General features: G+C 34.5%; 1 protein-coding gene across 4 annotated transcripts in view; it reads left to right on the forward strand.

Moving 5' to 3' along the window:
• The window catches only part of PCCA (propionyl-CoA carboxylase subunit alpha), a 510,516-nt gene that overhangs the window by 256,463 nt on the left and 231,534 nt on the right, over positions 1 to 22,519 (forward strand). For all 4 annotated transcript variants that reach the window (XM_090258653.1, XM_090258654.1, XM_090258655.1 and 1 more), the window contains exons 13-16: positions 9,192 to 9,335; positions 10,701 to 10,775; positions 15,045 to 15,113; positions 16,655 to 16,730. In XM_090258653.1, coding sequence (XP_090114779.1) covers positions 9,192 to 9,335; positions 10,701 to 10,775; positions 15,045 to 15,113; positions 16,655 to 16,730 — 364 coding nt within the window. The remainder of the gene's footprint in view (positions 1 to 9,191; positions 9,336 to 10,700; positions 10,776 to 15,044; positions 15,114 to 16,654; positions 16,731 to 22,519) is intronic.

Below are 22,519 nucleotides of genomic sequence, written 5' to 3' on the forward strand. Positions count from 1 at the left end.
TATCCTATTTAGGTAGGCCTGTATTGCTATGAATTTCCCTCTCAGGACTGCCTTCGCTGTGTCCCATAGGTTTTGGGCTGTTGTGTGTTCATTGTCATTTGTTTCCAGAAACTTCTTGATTTCTTCCTTGATGTTATTGTTAACTCACTCATTATTTAGTAGCATGCTATTCATTCTCCATGAGTTTGAATGTTTTTGAGTTTTTTCCTTGAGGTTGATTTCCAATTTTAAGCCATTGTGATCTGAGAAGATGCTTGATATAATTTCAATTTTCTTGAATTTGTTGAGGCTTGTTTTGTGTCCTATCATGTGGTCTATCTTTGAAAATGTTCCAAGTGCACTTGAAAAGAATGTATATTTTGCGTCTTTGGGGTGAAAGGTCTATATATATCAACTAAGTCCATTCAGTCTCGAGTGTTGTTCAATGCCTCAATATCCTTGCTGTTTCTTTGCTTGGAAGATCTGTCCATTGTTGACAATGGGGTATTAAAGTTCCCTACTATGAGTGCATTGCTGTTGATATCCTTCTTGAACTCTTTCAAAATTTTCCTTACATATTTGGGTGCTCCTATATTGGGTGCATATTTGTTTACCAGGGTTATATCTTCTTGATGGATTGTTCCCGTTCTTTGTCTCTTTTTATGGCCTTTGCTGTAAAATCTGTTTTGTCTTATATACGTATTGCTACTTCATCTTTTTTTTATGTCCATTTACTTGAAATATTTTTTCCATCTCTTCATTTTCAGTCTGTGTAGATCTTTTGTTTAGAGGTGTGTCTCTTGTACACAGCATATATATGGGCCATGCTCTCTAATCCTTTCAGCTACCCTGTTTATTTTGATTGGTGCATTTTCTCCATTTACATGTAAAGTTATTATTAATAGGTACTTATTAATTGTCATTTCCCCCCTTTGTACTTGTGTTCCTCTCTGTTTCTTCATCTTCTTAAATTAGACCCTTTAGCATATCTTGCAATGCTGGTTTGGTGGAGATGTATTCTTTTAGCCTTCTTTTGTCTGAGAAACTCCTTATTTCACCTTCCATTTTGAATGAGAGCCTTGCTGAGTAGAGTATTCTTAGTTGCAGGCTTTTGATTTTCATTGCTCGGAATATATTTTGCCATTTCCTTCTGGCTTGTAGTGTTTCTGTTGAGAAATCTGATGATAGCCTTATTGGAGCTCCCTTGTATGTTATTAGCTATTTCTCTCTTGCTGCCTTTAGGATTCTGTTTTTGTCTTTGAGTTTTCCCATTTTAATTATGTTGTGTCTTGGAGTGGTCCTGTTTGCATTTATCTTCATTGAGACCCTCTGTGCTTCTTGTACTTGTGTGACTTTTTCTTTCATCAAGTTAGGGAAGTTTTCTCTCATTACTTTTCAAACATGTTTTCTTTCCCTTGCTTCTCTTCTTCTTTTGCTGGTATTCCTATGATATGGATATTATATGTTTCCTTGTCCTGCAGCTCTCTTGAAACTTCTTTTTTTTTTTCAGTCTTTTTTTTATTCTGTTACACTTTCTGGGAAATTTTTTCTATGTTCTTCTCCAGCTCACTGATCTGATCTTCTGCGTCATCTAGCCTGCTTTCGATTCCTTCTACCATGTTCTTCAATTCAGAAATTGTACTCATTTCCTCCTGGCTCTTATTGATAGTTTCTGTGTCCTTTTTAATGCTGATGTAGTTCTCTGTAAGTTCCTTGTAGCTTCCCTGGAGTTCTTTGTAGTTCCCCTGGAGTTCTTTGTAGTTTTTGTTGAGCTTGCTGAACTCATTGAGCTTCCCTATAATCATTATTTTAAATTCCATGTCTGATACTTTGGTTATCTCCATTTCATTTAGCACTCTTTCTGGGGATTCCTCCTTTCCTTTCAATGGGGGGTTGTTTCTTTGTCTCCTTATTTTTTGCTACTCTACTCGTTTGTTGCTGCTTCTTAGATTGATCTACTTCGACTTCCTCTTTGTGTTGTGACTTTCTGTGGTAGGAGACCTGTAAAATTCAGTGGTGCAGTCTCCTTTTACTCCTGAACTTGATGCTCTTGCGATGCCCTTTATGCCATTTATTTGGGCTTTCTGGTTGTACTTGGGTTTTGGTTGTTGTTGTATTGTTCTTTGGTGGGTCCTTCCCTCCAGCTAGCAGACTGAGTCACTCCTCCCACTATGTCTTGTATACTGCTGTAGAGGTGCACTCTCTTTACTTCCTGTATTTGCCCCTGGTGGTGTCAGATCATGTTCCTGTCTGGGCCTAGGCAGCCTATTTGAGACGCTATGTAAAAAATTAGGCTGATTGCAACTCAAATTCTGATTTCTGAGAATTGATTATAATTGAACAAATGTTATATTCTAATTTTAGAACAGTTTTGGATCTAAATAACATTCAGGACTTTTGTAGGAAAATGGATTTATATCTGATTTTGATAAATCCATAATGCCAGAAGGGATGTTTTAGATATGGGCAGAAGTTTCTTTTTGATTATATTTAAAGTCACAGAGGCTAGTGTTCTTAGATTGGCTAGAGTTAAGTCATAAATGGGATAATCTGGGATATTTGACATAAGTCTCCTTTGAAACTGAGATTACAAAGTGGGGTGTGTTATACCTTCTCTTAATATTTATTGAGTTTCATCAGAAAGCTGAAGAAATAAGTTTTTATTATACAGATAACAATAGTTAAACTTGTCAGGCTATTTTAGTTAGGTTTTTGTTTTAAAACATATTGTGAGTTTTTTTGGTGTCTGGGTTTTGGACTCTTCCCAGTTTTTTATTTTTTAAATTTGTTTCTGCATTAGTTTCCTAGAACTGCCATAATAACATACCACAGACTGGTTTGGTTAAATGATAGTTATTTATTTTCTCACAGTTGTGGAGGCTAGAAGTCTAAAATTAAGGTGTTGGGAGGGTTGCTTTCTACCGGAGGCCTCTGTCTTTGGCTTGCAGATGGCTGTCTTCTGCCTGTGTTTCCACATGGTCTTTTTTCTGTACTGTCTGTTGCTTGTGTCCTGAATCTCTTCTAAGGATATCAGTCGTGTTGGATTAGGGCCCACCCTATTTACCTCGTTTTAATTTAACTGCCTCTTTAATGACCCTGTCTCCATATATAGTTATATTCTGAAATACTAGGGGTTAGGACTTTAACATGTGAATTTGGATAAATGGGATGGGGGGCACAATATAGCCCATGACTGTTTCCTTATCTTTTCTTCTTCTGCTTATTTGTTTTAGGGTTAACAGGGAAACTCTATAATAGAACTGGTTCAGTTTTCATTGCCAGTCTTTCATATAACCATTATTTTTAAGGTGAGTTTACAGAATGGTGTGTCCGGGCCTATTTCCCAACATGCTTTTTGTCTTTGAGTTCTATGGATCAAAGTCTAATGACTTCAGATTTTTATTTTGAAATCCTATCTTCTCAGGAGGTAAAGCTTCAGAATTTTAATAGATAAGTGTTAGATTCTATTCTGGACAAAGAATCTTTCTGAACCAAAAGAGCAGAACCAAAAATAACGACATCAATCATACTTTTAGGCTGAAATAACAACAAACTAAAAGGATAGAGACCTATTATGCCAAATACTGTATGAAACTCAATTTTATATAACAGGGCAATTTCCTCATATTTCAACAGGTAGTCACACCTATACTGCTTTGCTGATTATATCAAATATGGTCTGCTTACAAAAGATAGCTTTCACAAACTAAGTATTTGTAATATGTTAGTTTAGACTTGATGCATTTAATAAAGATATTACTTAAAATTATATTAACATAAGAACTTCTTAATATTTACTCAACTTATGCCTCCTGCATCTCATATGTCTTGTCTTCTCTGTGAAATTATAATGTAGTATTACAGAACAAGTTTGTGCATATGGAGGGATTTGTAAATTTCAGTGCCATACAGATGTTGGGTATGGTATGTATGTTGGGTGTACCACTTTTGGGGACATCTTCTGCTTTGACTAAGCAATTGGAACAGCTGACAAACAATTACAACCAAATATCTTTCTAGTCAAGGAACTTTGAAAATTTTTATCACCCTCCTTTCTATAATGTCCAAGTTACCACATGTTTCATTGATACGACTTCTCTCCACACTCTTTGTAATTTTCTTCCCCTCTTTTAAACTTCCCTCTATGTTAATTTTCACATGAAGTTAAGTATGTAATTAAAATTAGCCTGAATCTTGCTTCCTTTGAGGAATACTTGCCTGTTACTGAGTTACCCATTAAAATTTTAGGAATTACTAAATAAATAACAATAAAATATTTAAAAGTTTAAGTCAGAAATAATATACTTAACAAGTTATCTGCATGTTGACTATTTTCATTAAACATGATGGGAATGTTTTAATTGAAGAGAAAATAATGTTGGATGAGTGAGTTATTTTAAAAAGTTTTATAATATAAAAATACTAATGACATTGCTTTAATTTTTAGTAACTTTCATTTTGAAATTATTTCAGATGTATAGAATTGTACATTTGAGAAAATTTGCAAAATTAATGTGATTATGTCCCATAGTATGGCATTGTTGTACCTATTTGAACAAAATATTCATGGTGAGATTGGGGCATTGTCAGTACAGGTTGATTTATCAGCTATTAATACACCCTGCAGAATGGCATTATCTTGACAAATATATCCCAATCAGTAATTTGTCTTTGAGAATTCAGAAATTCTAACTTGGGAAGGCTTACTCCTTTATCTCCCCCCCCCCTTTTTTTCCCTATATGTGGTTTCTGTGTGGGTGTGGGTGTGTGTTGCCCCCTCCCCCCTGTGAGAAATGCTCACAATAAAACACTGGGACACAGAACTTGAGCAGTAACTGAGACAGTTGTTTATTCACAGATCTGCAACTTGGGGCGCAGCCTAAAAGCCAGATCAAGGTGCGCGCTGAAAAGATGGAGCTGGCTATTTTTATCCTAATGCGAGTAAAGTGCTCCCCTTCCTTCTCCTTCTCCATTTTTCCATGCTGGATACTCTGGAGTTACAATCTGACACGATTAACTAAATTAACTGAAGGTGAAAATTAGCTCAGGGTGATCTGGTTATAGGTCGGTCTCCAGCTCTTCTTCAAAATTTCTCTATCTTGTTTGCTGGGTTATCTAGCTACATTTTCCCATTTCCTGGAGTTTGGTGATGACTATCTCCCACTCTTTGATCTCAGTTATCCTTTGTCCTCAGAAGCATTTGTGCTGAGCTGTGGAATGCCCCTTTTCTAATTTTTAAATATGCTAATACTGTTAACTGTGGTTCAGAGGCCCTCTAATTACATTTGCCCTTTGCTGCTAATTATTTTCTACTGATTTGGGAGTCACAAGTTTTTTTTCCCCTCACATCCCCTCCTTCCCCTCCGTCTTTCCTCGCTCCTCATCTCATTCCCTTTTTAAATTTCTTTCTCTCGTCTTAACTTTTGCTGACTAAATGACAAGAGTTATACAAGATCTGTCCAGAAAAAGTCCAGTCATTGTTAATATAATGAGAATAGTTTGCATGTCATTAGTGTAAGCTGGCAGCCAAGGAGAGTGGACTGGAATGCACAGGCATGAACAATGATGACTTCACTGTACTGGACAGTGGGGGCGGTAGATGCTGTTGAGTGAGCATATGTACTGTGTGGGCATCGCATTCAAAGTGACTGAGCCTATAGAACAATGAATCAGGATCAGATTTTGTGTTAAGCTTGAACATTCCTCTTTAGACACTATTCAGGTGATTCAGAAGGCCACAGCTATGGGCAACTGATGATTGGCAGCTTCGCCACAACAACGTGCCCGCTCATGCATCACATCTCATGTAAAGTTTTTTTGCAAAACATCTACTCACACAGGTGACTTAACTTCTCTATAGCCCAGCTTTGGTGCCCTGCAACTTCTGGCTTTTCCCAAATTTAAAATCACCTTTGGAAGGGAGGAGATTTCAGACTGTTGATGAGATTCAGGAAAATATGATGGGGCAGCTGATGGTGACTGGGAGAACAGTTTGAGGTCCCAAGGTGCCTACTTTGAAGAGGACTGAGGCATCATTGTCCTATGTACAGTGTTTCTTGTATCTTATATTTTCTTCAGTAAATGTCACTGTTTTTCATATTACCTGGTTGGATACCTTCTGGAGAGACTTCGTATAGTAGAATGTTAACATATTAATCTTTGATGTAATCATATCTGATGGATCCCTTTATTTATATGTTTCTTGGAACTAGCACATGTTTCTTTTGGGTAATAAAACTATGTGTGAACCAGGTTCTCAAAAATTTTTTGTTGAGGAGAGGTTTACAATAAGGAAATTTAATTTTATATTTTGAATGTTTAAGGAATTGTTTCTAAAAGTTGTATTCCATGGAATTCTCAACGCATAAAGGTACTGTGTGAAAGAAGGAGGTGTGTGGTTAAATAAGTGCTATACAATATCATTTTCTTGTTGAGTTCCATGGTAGATTGAGTCTCTGGAGTTGTTCTTAAAAAGAAAGCCTGTTTAATTTAGGTTAACTCAATGTTGCCTAGGCGAAGTGATACATACTACACCCCTGCCCCCAAATATACACATAACTCTCAGAATAAATGTTTATTAGCATCAGACTTTTATAATTAGATTTTTCCCCTTCTAGGTGGGACAAGATGAACTTGTTGGCTTACTAGACACCATCTTTGACTCTTTTTCTTTTTTTTCCCTTTTATAACCTTTTGTTCCAGTTAGCCACTTTTACTTTCTATTGATTTTCCCTCCCTTTCCTGTCTCCCCTTCCTCCCTTTCTTGTTTCCTTTCTTTTTAAAGATATTTTAAAAACGTCTATTGCATATTTTGGCCCGGGAGCCATTTTGTCTCTTTGTATATCTATGCAGAGGGAAACTATTTTTAAGTTCTCAGGGATGGGGGCTATACTTTGTTTATTTAAACAATTGTTACACTTACAAGATTCCTGATAATGATAATAACAGGGTGTAAAGGAAATATTTCCCATATCCTGTGTAATAACTTTGGAATTCTATTAAAATTTATTTAGAAAGATTTCTTTCAGAAATGTTTAAAATTATAAGTTTACGTCAAAGAAGATACATTTCTGTTTCTTGAAAAATTTAGGCATGTTAGAATGTTTTATAGACTTCAACAATACTTGAACCTAAATAGATATTTTGAAAAATTTTTGTAAGTAATGGATTTGCCTCAAGCAGCCAATTATTATTGTAGTTATCTACTTGATTACTTTATTTTGAAATATTTGTAGCTCACTAATTTAGACTGTAAAATGTTCTTATGTTTCTGTTATATAACTCCGTGGTGGGTAAAGTGAGTCCGTTTTTGAATTCTATTCATGGGTCCAATGTACTTTTTTCCCCCTATACAGTTATTGAGAGGTTTTCTAAGGTAAAACAGAGTTTTATAATGAATTTGGTTCTTTAAACTTTCATGGTATGTTTTATAAAAGTCAATAGCACATAATTATATAGCTGTTTATATTTAATATATGCTTTCATATATACTTTTCCATGAGGAAGATCAGGAAGGTCAGATAATCTCTAGAGTGACATAAATTCCAACCCTACTTCTACCATTTATGATAGTTAAGTTTCTTGATTTGTCGCCCATTCATTCATTCATTTATTCATTCATATTTATCTGCTTAGTATATAGTATGTAATATCTGGGCACTAGACATAGATGAATTAAATCATTCACTTAGCTTTTAATATTATTTTCTCACATAACAGAGAATTGTAAATAGTGTTGATATAAAGCTCTTAGCACATAGTAGGTTCACATCTTGAATACTTAGAGTGGTAAAATGCTTTCTCACATGAAATTTCTTTCTACCAATAATAGAGAGGCTTTACACTTGTTCTTTTCTTATTATATTTATGCTACAGAATCTTGTTTCTCACAAAATCATAATTTGCTTTTAAAAATATATTTATTTAAACTATCTAATAAGATCTTTATTTAATGTCACATTTATTTTACAAAGGTTAGATGCTTATTTTAGTGATTATTTGTCATTAAAATTATGTCAAAATGTCTTAAAATGTTGTTGAAACAGTAAACAAACTTATAACATACACAGAGCTAATTATGGATGCCATCTGTTTATTTTTACAAAGCTTTTTTAAGACCATGGCATTGTCTGTTTATGATAAGCTCCAAGATTTTTATAATGACTAAGTCCTGTCCTTCAATTAGTGTAGTTGAAGATGAGAAGCCAATTTGTTTGTTCACTGACCTTTTCCAGTAGCAGAGTGTATGAAATACATGTCATGAAAAACAAACTATTGTGAAGTGCACTTGGAACATGCTTAATTTTTATGAGAAAAGAAATGATATATATCAAAGTAGCAGATGTGGCCAGAGTTGTATTTAAATTTTTAAAATTTATTCAAGGCTTTAGGTGAGAGGCAGATTATCTGTTCTTTACCAGTGTTGTAAGTGCTTTGTTTTAGCTTAGTTAAGGTTAGGAACTTGTAAGCCATCAATCAGATTTACAGTGATGTGTATCCTTGTTAGTATCCTTATATGTCAGTGTGTGTTTTTGTACATGTGTACCCCATGTGTTAGTGTAGAAGTCCGGGGATCCCCATGACAGCATCATCCAAAGTAGTTATCAGCAATTTGCTGAGAGAGCAGAGTGATTTCACTGGCTCAGTTTTGCTTATTGTGCATGCTAAGCACTCCCCACGTAAGTCTGGAGGGAAAACAACCTGCAGGATCCATCTGCTCTTTTCTGCTACATTGCATTGATGTAAGGCTACGCTAATCTGGTTGCTTGTCAGGACAGGTTAGTGAAAGCATGCAAGCGGGCGAGACTTAGGCTAGACTTGTGCTTTGGAAAATCATAGCTGCCTCTGTATATGCCATGCTAAATGTAGCAGAATAGGTTGATTATCAGCCACATTGAGGACTGAAGTTAAATATGTGATTTTCGGTTACGAATTAGTTTCAAAATTTAAGTGTTAAACATTGCTGGACCACATCTAATTAAAAACTGGGAAAAGTAATACAGATAGTTTACAAATACTTTTTAGGTTTAAGTTTTTCTTATGCTTTGTACTATATTGTGTATATTCTTTAATTTTATTTTCTTAGTTTTTTAGTCAAATAGGTTAAATGTAATTAACCTTATTTTACCCAGAAATTGTTGAAATTATTCTTTCTCATTTCCATTTATTTACCTATTCCTACACCTACTGACTGGCAGATATTGGCCTTGCAGGTTGAGCATCCTGTCACAGAATGCATTACTGGCCTGGACCTAGTCCAAGAAATGATCCGTGTTGCCAAGGGTTACCCTCTCAGGCACACACAAGCTGATATTCCCATCAACGGCTGGGCAGTTGAATGTCGGGTTTATGCTGAGGTAAATGAATGATGTTGGGAGGAAGGATGGTTGTTGTATCCGAGTCTTGAGACCACAGGTATAGTTCAACAACAAGGTAAAGTTAGGATTTTATAATCTGTGTCAAGTATTTGATTATATAATCCAGAAGTGAGCCTGAAAATAAGATCAGATAATTTTGACATAATTCAAAATAATTTTAAAGGATTGAGTTTAATTAATTTTTGTGGGTTCCCCCCACCATGGAAAAATAGCTACTGATCAGTTTAAGGGGCAACAAAGCATTACATATTCTTGTGATTCAGTGGGCCATCATTTTTGTTTAGTTTGCTTTGTGTTCGTTTTCTTGTTTCAAACCATGTTTGAAATAGACAGAAGCATTGTTTTAAGAGCCTACCAGAGTACACATTAGATGTTATTTCAATATTTACTTAAGTTTTTCCAACAGTTTTTTCCTAAAAAGTTTATCACTTATGATTTCATGAAAGTAACAGTTGAAATTTAAATTGTCAAGCTTTTAATAAAACTTTTCATTCATAATTTTAATTACAGATTTTACTCATAAACTCTTAGTTCAGAATAGTACATTTATGTTATTTTATAAAAATAACTATATAAATCAGATAATAAAGCAAGTCAACATCTGAAAATGCTTTTTTCACATGATTAAAACTAGAATGCAAGGAAACCTTTATACTGTCTTTTACTTTTAGTCATTGAAGCCCATCTATTGTGATAAAAAATAAATAAGCAGTATTTGTGTTTAAGAATACTAGACGTTATTTGTAGTATTGTTTAAGGATCTTGAGAAATATGTTTTGGTTTAGTTATTCTTCATGCTTTGTATTATATTTTAAGTATTTTTTCTCTTATTATTATGACGCTGATTTTATGTAATTTTTATCCTGATTAAGATATTTACAAATTGAGCACATATATACTACCATATTGAAAACTTTTTTTCAGGTCTTTAATTTGAAGAACAAAATTCTTAAATTTTACCATGTGTGAGCTGTTTTGAGAATAAGAAAAATATCTTTAGTGTACTACATTGTTCTGAACTTTAGTATGTTTTGATGTAGTGCCTAAGTTACTTTATTTTTTCCCAAGGCATTCTAAGAAGTTTTATAAAAAGTTGGAATTTTACCATTTTCAGTAAAATACAACCAAGGGCAGGCTAAAGTCTGCTTACAATTCTGTTTGATTTTTAAATACACTTCTAAGTTATCTAGAGTTAATATAAAACAATAATATTCTGAAATCTGTGATTTGATAAGTACTGTGTGTTGAAAAACAGACTTCTAAACGCTTCATTATTATATAAATATTTAAACTTGTGATGGTTTATATTTCAAAGCCTGTGTTTCCTTTCCTTTGAAATTTCAGGACCCTTACAAGTCTTTTGGTTTACCATCTATTGGGAGATTGTCTCAGTACCAAGAACCAAAACATCTACCTGGTGTAAGTCATTAAACTGTAATACCAAGTGAGGATTTAAAAATCCTGATTTATGTCATACTTTTATGTTAAAACATGTCAACACCAATGAGTATAAATTGAAGGACAAGTGACATTCATGGGGAATCACAGTTTGTTTGTTTTATAAAAATATTTTGTACTTTGTAATGTGCAGGAAGTCAGAATCCACTTGATAGGAAGTCTGGTGACATCTGACTTCTAAATCTAAATAAATGATAGTTTATAATGTTCCCAGTTTTACTGAAAATTGTAATTAAAAAGAGCATGGAATCCTAAGAATGGGAGATGGCTTTTCTATGTTACAATTTAACCTTTTAATAAGTCTAATCCAGCTTCTCTATATAATCAGTTGTCAAGAAATTCAAGCACAAATCAGCTTGTTAATTGAATAGGATTGAAGGAAATAAGCTACCTCATTTTGTAAGGTGTCATGGGCTTAAGTACATATTATTTATACCAGTTAAAGAAAAGGGATCACTGTCCACTTTATTCCATAGTTCTTATATATTTAATAGTTGTTCTTTAAATAGTTTTTGTTGCATAAAAAGAACAAGGACATACCCTTTCTTTTAATCAAGGTAGTAAGTATATATGTGTGTGTATGTGTGTGTGTGTGTGTGTGTATGACATGATGTTAGCTGGTGGCTGACAAGGCTATACCATCTGTGAATATGATTATTCAGTTTGATTACTAGCATGAAGATGGTGAAAGATTACAGGAAGAATTCAAAATTTGAAGATGTTATTGGATATATGATTTATTTCACTTTTCAAATTGTTTTTGCCCATGTGCTTTCTAAAGGGACTTGACCCTTTCTAGGGTCAGAGACTCCATGCTGTGTTCAAAGCCTGAAGGGAAAAAAAAATTGTAAAGAAATAACAGGCATTATGTGATGTTGAATAGCAGATGAGAAAACAAGTATCACAGGAACACATCTAAACATTTTTAAAAAATCGAACAGAAAGTATTAAATAAGAATTCACAATGATTATTGTAGTTAAAGTTTTCACCATATTGTAATATCTTGCAGAATGTCAAACATTTTGCCCTTGCAAGTTTTTGCAATTTGCAATTTTCAAATGTGAAACCTGTTGAAAGTACAAGTGATAATGGACAAACTATACCCCCTACAGTCTTTGTCCCTCCAAATCTTTCTTCAATTAATGCTGCAGCAGGAGTTTTATGTAATAACATTTGCAGTTGTGAGCCATCCATAGAAAGAAAAAACAATTAAAATGCCTTAAATGTTCTGCTTACTGCTGTTATTTGCTTGTGTGAATGTTGCATGTCAGCTAACTGGACCAGGGAACAGATAAAGTGATTGGGTGCAGGAGAGTGCACACTAAACTTTGTCTATCATTATTGCTGGGAGCAATCAAATTGATGTCAGCAGGACAGTAGATGCGTTGACAGCTGTAATTATGTATCTCCATGGTGATCACTTTTGGCCTGTCATGGAGGCCCGTGAATCCCCTTCCTTGGAAGCATTTAATCAGATTGGGCTGTCATTTGTCAGGTAGACATGGCGGGCTGGGAGTTGTGCTGAGAGGGAGAGGTGAATTGAGAGTGAAGGTTGGGAGACAACAGATTGTTTTACAGAGTCCACTGTTGGTACAGAAGAAATACATTTAAATTATGCCAGGGGTTTCTGAGCAATGGTTTAAGACTCTGATACATAGGTGCTTCGGTGTTTTCCTCCTTGCCTTCTTAAACTAAATCTGTCATTTTTAACATAGGAAATCTTTTGTGTCTCTTACCATTTTAGTCACCAGAATACACACTTCAGAGTTAACTTATGGTTTGTACTTTTCACAGGCTTCTATAAGCCTAAAATTTATTTTCGTGGCAAATATGAAGGCTTTCTTTTTATCTTTGGCCACCATATTTTGTAAATTTGTTATTTTCAGACTGCAATTTTATTTCTGCTCAGAAACTTGTGAATAATTTTATTTGACTTTATAAAGCTTTTAGTACAAAAGCTATATATATGTATATATATATATATATATATATATTTGTATAGCGATATTTTTCCACTTGAAGGAATGGAGACTTGATTTTACTTTTAATTCATTATTAGACATTTAAAAAAACTGATTATTATTTGGAAAAAGATGCATAAACAATAAATTATAAGTGGGAGCTTTCTTTGTTACACTTTTAAATTGGAAATGTTGATTTGCTTATACAAAAATATGTGTTGATTATATATAATACATATAACCTTTATGTATTTCACTCAAATACATATAGGTTATATATTTACTTTGATTTTAACCTGTACATTTTTGAATGAAAATGACAAATCTTCAGTAATAAAATTTTAATAAATAACGAAGACATAACTATTTGGCGGCCCAAGATAACCTAACTCTGAGGATGCTGTTATTCAAGGTAACTAATATTTTAAATTATGAACTACAGGAGAATATAATAAATATTCTTTATTGCCTCTGATTTTACTAGTAGGTTGAATATCAAAATTCCACACTGGCTTTACATTACTTTAGATAGCAAATAATGGAATATATTTAAAGATAAAAGATTTAGAATTTGTATCAATCTCAGTTTTAAAGACAGCATTAGCAAGCATGCTATGGTTTTAAATAATACATGGTGGTAAAATGAGCTCTTTAACTTTTTGTCACTAAAATTAAGAAATTGCAAGGTCAGAGATGTCTTCTCTGTTATGTAACTCTATTACCAGTTGCCATTTTGGGGTATTTAAATGTGGGAGAAAATAGATTACGGTTTTATTGCTTTCACAGCTGCCCCATTAACTCTTTTCTAGTTTTTATGAACACTGTGAATTATATAGAACTTCAGTTTATGTCCTAAAGTATGTTTTCAGAAAATGGAAAGCCGTGTATGTTTTTTAAGTGCACCAAATGACTTTCATTTAAAATTAAGATTTTCCTATATGAATGTGAGTGAAAATACAAATCTCCATATTTTTGTGTTTATAAATACCAAAATAAAAGCATTCTGGGCTAGTTATAATATTGTCTTCTAAAACCTTACAAAGGGAATAATAATAGTGTGACTTTTTTAAGAATAAAACTGTGCTTTATCTTTTGATGTCACCTTAATAAAGCCATCATCATATCCTCATGTGGATATCCTAGACAAGAGGTTCTACGTGTGGTCCCTTGGCAATTGCCTAAATTAAAATATTAAAGGCCTAACAGCCGGTGAGTTGACCTTCTTCTGCCTTGCTGCAGACAGATGAGCTGCTGTTTATTAGGAAGGCTTCTTCCCACAGGTGAGGAGCTATGTAAGCTTCTGCTTTTCTCTTCCCATCCCTTTACAATGGTAGGCATCAAAGTCCTGCTGTTTTAGCAGTTTTGATTAAATTCTTTCATTTTCAAGACCCCTAGGACATGCTTGACAGCCTTAAGTAGTATTTGGATTAGCTTTTAAATACTTCAGATTCCAAAACTTAGGAACAATAATTTAATAACTATTTCATCCTCAGCAACTGCTCATTTAAAAAGTTTTACATGGCTAACCTCTGTGCCTTGTTGCTGGTATCAAACCGGGAGATGAAAACAAAAATCAGTGATGTACTAACTAACTTGTTGGATGGTTAACAGCAATCAGGCTCTTCAAAAGAATTTTCTGATCTGGTGCTATATTTTTCCCCATGAAAATCGCAAAATCAGAGCTCTAATTGGAGCTGTGTCCTTACAAAGCAAATTCATGAGAAAAGCTATGTAAACATTAAAGTCTCAGGGGCTAACAGTAAAGACAAAAAAGTGTTTTGCAGTTGAGAGGGTGAGGCAAAAAGGAAAGTGTTGTAGACATGAAAGCCCCAGGACCAGCTTTCCTATAGAGTTGATGAGCAGAGCTCAGGAGTCCTGCTGCATGGCTTGACTTGGGTCCTCAGTGGAACTCTCAGAAGGGTACAGTGGGGAGTGTGATTAGAAGGGACATCATTCACGCTATGCTTCAGATAGAGACATCATCAAAAAGCTACAAACGCATTGCAGCATAGTGATGTATAAAGGCTGCCTCCCCCCACCCCTTGTTTCTTTGTTTCTTCATTTCGTGGGAAAACAAAAAATATGTTGGATAGCATATTAACACATCAAGGTATTTTGGTCTATATATTTCTAGGTTGTTGTTCTGTTTTCTAGAAGCTAAATATCGAGATTGAAATTATTCATCTGTTTCATGAACATTAAATTTGTTCTTAGAAAAACGTCTGTCTGTACAATATGAAGTTATTTTCGTTTCTTTCTGTCTTCCAGGTCCGGGTTGACAGCGGCATCCAACCAGGAAGTGACATTAGCATATATTATGATCCAATGATTTCCAAAGTTAGTTCTATTTCTTAATGGTTTCTTTCAGTTTTCTTCTGAAAAGGCAACGGACCTGTTTAATTAAAAGTTTGAAATCGGTCCTTTATTTGAATCATGTGCTAAAATTAAACAAGTACTAAGTATTGATAGAAAAGTGAAAGCAGAATAGATTTTTTTTTAAGGGAAACATTTCAACATTGTGTTAATTTGTAGCACTCACTCTGCCCCAAACAAATCAAATGAAACTACTAATCCCCCAATAACAAACTTACCTAACCAATGACACCAACCCCAGTGAGAAGGGGGTTATAATGTTTTTTGTCCATTCCTGAAAATTGCCTGTGATAAAATTAATGAATGGCAGGTGATGTCAAAGAGTTTGGCTGATAGTCTATGTTTGTTAGAGTACTTTCTACCTTTTCTCTTCAAATTTTATAAATCACTAATTATATAGATTTGACATAATTAAAATTTAAGAGTATAGGATGTCTTTTTACCCACCAGTCTTTGAAATTTGACTTTCCTGAATACATTAACAACTCTAATCAAATCTTTAGATTTTTAAAAATCTTTAGAATTTTTAAGAGCTTATAAAATGTAAAATTCTGACTGCAATAGTTAAAATTGTGGGTTTTATGGAAATCCCATGTTCTCTGAAGTTTTATACTTGTATTGAAGGATGACTTCTTTATTAAAAATCTTATTTCTCAAGATGGTTTCCCGCATTTTTCCCAGGGGTATTTTTAAGTAGTTTCAGTAAACAAACCATTTTTTATTTTTATTTTTTCATTTGTTTTTACTCCTGTATTGTTAAAATGAGCTTAGGTATTAATTTTGTCTGTTAGAGAAACACTATGTAATGAAATACACATAAAAATTGTATAATTTGATTTAAATAGATGATGGTTTCATTTTTAATTGAATACATATCTGTCCAGAAAAAGTCCTGAAAAGTAATTTTCAAAGTGTCTAATTATAAAGTACTAAAATGTACTAAAGTATTATGCAAATATATTGAATGTACTAAAATGCAAGCTACAAATTGACTAATGTAATGACTGGAAAAATCTTTCATGAATATTTAAGGTGTTATTTTACTGCTAATTTGTATAAGATACATGTAATTAAGCACAAAATCATATAGAACAGTAAGTTTTTTTAGCTTCTCTGCCATGCTATTTGTAAATGTTAGCTATTCAGGGTGTGAAACTTGGAAACTATAGAGAAATAGGGAATGAGAAAACGTCTTACCTAATCTGCCATTATTCCAGATTTTTCATTTTCATATCTTTCCTTTTAAATTTTTTATGCTTATTTTTGTTTAGCTCAAATAGCTCTTTACTGTGATAGTGAAGTGTAGGAGAAAAGCCTGAAATAGCTTCATTCTAATATTTATTTACTTAGAAAAATCTTAATGGCTGTACTTAAACTGACCCACTGTGAAAATTGAAAGATAGTACGGAAAATGTGTTATGAAATATTTTAGTTTTTAATAGGATGGATTTTTTAATAGATTGCTTTATATATCTATATAAATCTTTTTGTTTGTTTGCTTTTAGCTAATCACATATGGTTCTAATAGAACTGAAGCACTGAAGAGAATGGAAGATGCACTGGATAATTACGTTATTCGAGGTAAAGACAAACATTTGAGGTTCTGTTATCCATCCAGTTCTAGAAAATAGCATGGAAGTTTACTAATCAGAGAATTTGATGCAACATTTGCTTACTATGTGTTTAGAGTGAAATAAAAGCTTGAATTGATTAAACTGACATACTAATTAAGAATAACTTATTTTCTTTAGAAATCCTATACTTAACATATATCTCTTAAATCATAAGTTTTATTACATAATTTATAACCTTTCCTAGATGAACAGTTAGTATTTTATAGATATACATTACATATAAAATAGTTCTTTATTCTGAAGACTGTCAGTACAGTTTGATAGCAAATTTGTTACATTATTCTCTCTTTTTTTTAAGTATAAAACTTGAAAATGTATGGATATATAAAATATAGTGGCTTACAGTTGAATAATTTGAGGGTAGAAGGAATAGCTCTTTGCTTCTATGAGTTAGTACAAATTATAGAATATTTTTTAGCAAAGACAACTTTGCTAGGAAATACATATAGGATAGTTCTAATATCTAACAAAGTGTGATTCTGTAAGCCTTTAGGGTATGTAGTGATAACTAATTTAGGAACAGCCATTACATTTAAGTAATTAAAACAAAGTTATACTAATTCCCCTTGAGGAGTAAATTGCATTATAAATGTTATTAACTACTTTCAATTCATAATGAAAAGATCATTTTACTTTAGTCCAACATAAATTATCATTGACTTCAAAATAATGGACTTAAATATAAATTCACTTTGAATTATAAAAGACTTGTGTAGGAAAGACCATATATAAACAATATCGAAAGCCCATTTGAGGTCATTCTCAATACTCTGTGCTGGATTATAAATTTTCACTGTACCCTCTTCTGCTTCTCCAAGCATTCACCATAACTGTAATTAATGAATCAGTTGTGTAATTAATTGCTAAATGTTAGATTATCTCATAAGAATATTAGGTACCTTAGGGTAGTGATGGTGTTTATCTTATTTACTTGTGTATTTCAAGTGCTTAGCAGTACCTGACACATGGTAGGTGATTAATATTCGTTGAATTTCAAGGAGTTTCTAGTAAATTTGGTGTGAAAATTCATAAAGATAAGTATAATGTAAATTGATAGATGGCTTAATAGTGAAGTGAAACAGTAGAGTGAGAATTCAGAGATAGGGAGGGTAATCTGTCTTTTGTCAGCTCCCCATTTTGGTCCATTGAAAGTAATGTGAGTATTGATTTAGGACTCAGAGATAGCAGCATTTTAAAAAAAGACTGGTAACTTACTGTGTAGATAAAATAAAAGGGATGGAGCACTCTGGAGTGTGACTTACTATTATCTTTTGGAAAAACAATCTGGCATTAGATGTTAAAATAAAAATACATAAGAGGCTTGCGGCCAAGATGGAGGTGTAGGTAAACATGCTGCGTTTACCTCCACAACTAAGAAGGAATACAACTACTTCAAAACTTGAGACAACCAGAAGTTCCAGAAAATCAAGCTGCATGAAAGTTCAACAAACAAAGACATGAAGAAGCAATGTTCATCAAGACAGGTAGGAGGGGCAGAGAAGGGATGGAGAGGATGCGGTGTGGAGGCAGTGGCGGCGACAGTGGCTGTGGCCGACTGGCAGAAAGTGCAGTCACACATTAAAAAATGTAGGGAGGGACACCTGGGGAGCGCTCTCAGCACCATACCACATCATGTAGCTCACAGTTCCAGGGCCGGGGAAAATAAAGCCTCATTGCTTCTGAATGTGAAAACCAGTGGGGGTTGAGGTGGAGGAAGAAACTACTGGTCTTTCAGCAGAGTCAGTCTGTTTAGAGGGTTCCCATGGTCCTAAAACCCTGTAGATCCACCCACTCTGGGAATCATGGCCAGGACAACAGCTAGAGGGGTGCCAGTCCCATAGGGGAAGTGGGAGAAGTGTATGGGAAAAGGGAGAGTGCTGAGCAAGTGGCATTGTTCCCTGTAAGACCTGTACCCTACATACAGCGCCAAACATGGTGAAATGGGTCGTCCTGTACTCATGAATGCCTAAGGTTCCACCCCTTAAAATGTAACAGGTGCAACAGCTGTACCTAAGACACAGAGGCAAACACAAGAGGATGTCAAGTGGGTGAGACAGAGAAGTATGGCCCAAAAGAGGGAACAGATAAAGGTTCCAGTGAGAGAACTAAGCGACGAGGAGATAGCCAACCTAATAGACAAGGAGATAATCAACCTAACAGATGCAGAGTTCAGAACATTGGTGATGAAGATGCTCACAAACTTGACAGATATGCTTGAGTACGGCAAATGAAGAAAGGCTATGCTAAGTGAAATGAAGAAAAATCCACATGAAACCAATGGTGAAGGGAAGGAAATGAGAGTTCAAATCAATGATTTGGAACATAAGGAAGAAATAAACAGTCAAGTGGTACAGAAAGAAGAAACAAGAATTGAAAAAAATGAGGAGAGACTTAAGAACTTCTGGGACAACTTTAAATATATCAACATAGAAATCAAGAAGAAGATGAGCAAGAAATTGGAAACTTAAGTGAAAAAATAATGAAAGAAAACTTGCTAAATTTGGCAAAGGAAATAGACATACAAGTCCAGGAAGCGCAGTCTCCAACAAGCTAGACCCAAAGAGGACCACACCAAGACACATCATAATTAAAATGCCAAACGTGAAAGATAAAGAGAGAATCTTAAAAGCATCAAGAGAAGAGCAGAGAGTTACCTACAAAGGGGTGCCTATAAGACTATCAGCTGATTTCTCATAAGAAACTTCCCAGGCAAGAAGGGACTGGCAAGCACTATTCAAAGTGGTGAAAAGTAAGGACCTACAACCAAGATTACTCCATCCAGCAAAGCTATCATTTAGAATGGAAGGGCAGATAAAGTGCTTTCCAGACAAGGTAAAGCTAAAGAAGTACATCATCACCAAGCCATTATTATATGAAATGTTAAAGGGCCTTAAATAAGAAAATAGAGGATCAAAACTACAAACATTAAAATGACAACACACTCACAGTTATAAACAGAATCTAAGAATAAAAATAAAAACAAAAACAAACTAAACAAACAACCAGAATAGGAACAGAATCATAGTTATGGGGATCATTTGGAGTGGTATCAGCTGGGAGGGGAAGAAATGGGGAAATGATGTGGGGATTAAGAAGCATAATTAGTAGGTACAAAATAGACAGGGGGAAGTTAAGAATAATATAGGAAAGGGTGAAGCCAAAGAACTTATGTGCACAATACATGGACATGAACTAAGGGAGTGGGATTGCTGTAGGGGAGTGGGGTACTAAGTGGAGGGGAACAAAGGCAAAAGAATTTGGGAGAACTGTAACAGTATAATCAATAAAATATACTTAAAAATATAAAAATACATTCCCTTTAACCTAGCTAGTCAGTTTTTGGGACTCTTTCCTATAGAGTTAAAAGACTGAATTGTGAGATTATGTTTACAGTGATATTTACAACAGTGCTCTTTGTATTAACCTAAATTCTGACCTAGCACAGTGTTCACCAAATGGATAAATGATTGAATAACTTACTGTGCACCTTCACTATTAAATACTAGGTAGTTATAACTTGAAAACATGTCCATATGTGTTGTTAAAGTAAAAAAAAAAAAAAAAACAACTTGCAGTTATATGTAGTGCAATCTTATATTAGTTAAACCACCTTCCCATTCTAAAATATGTTTAGTTGTGTTTTGATGAGCATATATAAAGGTATGGTTATATACACATCAGATGAAACACACAAACACACACAAACACCATATTTTCCTCACTATAACATGCACATGACCACAAGATGCACCTAGTTTTAGAGGAGGAAAACAGGAAAAAAATATTCTGAACCAAATGGTGTACTAAAATATTTAATAAAATATACAATAATATTTCAACCATGTAAAGTGAATAGCAGTCAACAGCAGTATTAAGAACCATCATCACTGTCATTAACAAATGAGGACAGATTTTGAGGTTCAAGTACTCTCGTAGTTTTCTGGGAACCCCAAGAACTCATCATAGTTAATGTCAGAATTTATGAAGCTCAGTTGCTCACAATCACTGATATCATATCACTTTCTTCACTATCTTCATATATGATACTGTCCTCAGTTTATCTAAGGCATTACTAATGCCACTTTTTTTATAATTTTAAAAAATTGATTAGTTAATTAATTTTTGGGGGAACCCCTGCTCTGTAACAATTCCTCCCTTTATAATCTCATAAACTTAAGACCCTTTATAATCTTATAAAGGACAATGGGTGAAGGTCTCGTGCTCCTCTAGCTGATTCAAGCTGGCCATGGTCATCATCTTACATACCCTTGAGTCTAGAAATCCCTAATAAGAGTGGGGGTGTGGAGGGGAGGGTGGCCTTCCCACATGGGGAAGGATCTTGCAGACTCCAGGTCAGTTGACTGTCCCTGGGCAATTGTGTGTTTGGTTTAACAGGCTGGCATCCTTATTGTATTCTGGGGGCAACAGATTTGGCAACAGGGTTAAAAGGCATCATTAAAACCATAACCACTAGATTACAAAAGGCAGGGATTAAGTTTTCAATATCCCATATTAGGGGGAAAAAAAGACTTCTTTGGAGGAAGATGTGCAAGGCATGTCACACCTGTCCAAAGCGCTTTTGTCCACTATACTTAGTTTGGGCTGAGGGGGACATTTTAGGTTTCCCCCCTCAGACCTCTGGGCCCTTTCTGTCCAAGCCATTAGGATAGAAAAGAGAAACCAGTTTTAAAGTGAATCCCACAGACCACCCCATCTTCACCAACCCAGCCACTTAGTTCTGCCAAACCATTGAGTCTCAGCGATGCAGACAGTATTAAGTGAGGCCTATATGTACTGACAATCACTCAGATAATGAGATCATAGGCTTATGCCCTATGAAAAAGAACACACATGTTAATTTATGCAACATAACCCACAAACCCATCTTCAGATCTGTGAGACTGTCTTATTGGGAAGACATCAACTTGCAAGGCATTTGACATTCTTGCCTGTAAATTAAGTATCTTGGATGATGTCACAGGACTAATTTAGCTTTCAAATGAAAATGAACTTTAAATGAAAATAAACTTTAAAGACAGCTGCACTAGTTTCTAGTCTACTACTGAGCATTGTGATTTTCCTTGAATCACGATTTTTCTCCTTAAGATTACCCTCCTTGTCATTAAAGGGACTGCATTAAGTCCAGTTTTAATTTATCCTGTTCATTTGCATAAATACAACAAGAGCAGGAAATGATCACATATGATCTTTAGTTCTGCTTTGCTGGAACTTACACAAGGAACCTTTAGGGTGATCTTCAGTTTCTCCTTCAGGGCACAGAAGCTGAGCCACACACCTGCCATTCAGCCTTGCCTGTAAACACCTGTCTTTTCAGGTTTTCAGGTTTTCCATTGTGCCTTAAGTTTCCTTCTAGTCATCTTTCAGGTAAGCAACCTTTGTTCCATCCCTGGAAAGATTGCCATGAACTGCACAATCAACCAAGGTACCAGGCCTTTTTTTCTTGTTGGCTTTTATTACCTTTAAAAGTCAATCCCTGTTCCTTAGGGCTTTTTGGTAACAACCAGAGCCCAGGCATTCCTTCTTTAGTCATGACATTCCAGTCAAAGTCTTGGTTAACAAAACCTTTATTAACAACTGGTCTTACTAGTTTAATGCAAAGAACCTTATGTCATTACTTCTTCAGAATGCCAAATTCTGGAGAGATCAGGTAGGGAGAAAAATATATACAATGTGAAGGAAAATCCTTATCCTTCTAATATTCACTGAAGTTGCATT

Source organism: Furipterus horrens, unplaced genomic scaffold, assembly GCF_987537825.1.
Source record: "Furipterus horrens unplaced genomic scaffold, mFurHor1.1.pri manual_scaffold_12, whole genome shotgun sequence".
NCBI classification, from domain to species: domain Eukaryota; kingdom Metazoa; phylum Chordata; class Mammalia; order Chiroptera; family Furipteridae; genus Furipterus; species Furipterus horrens.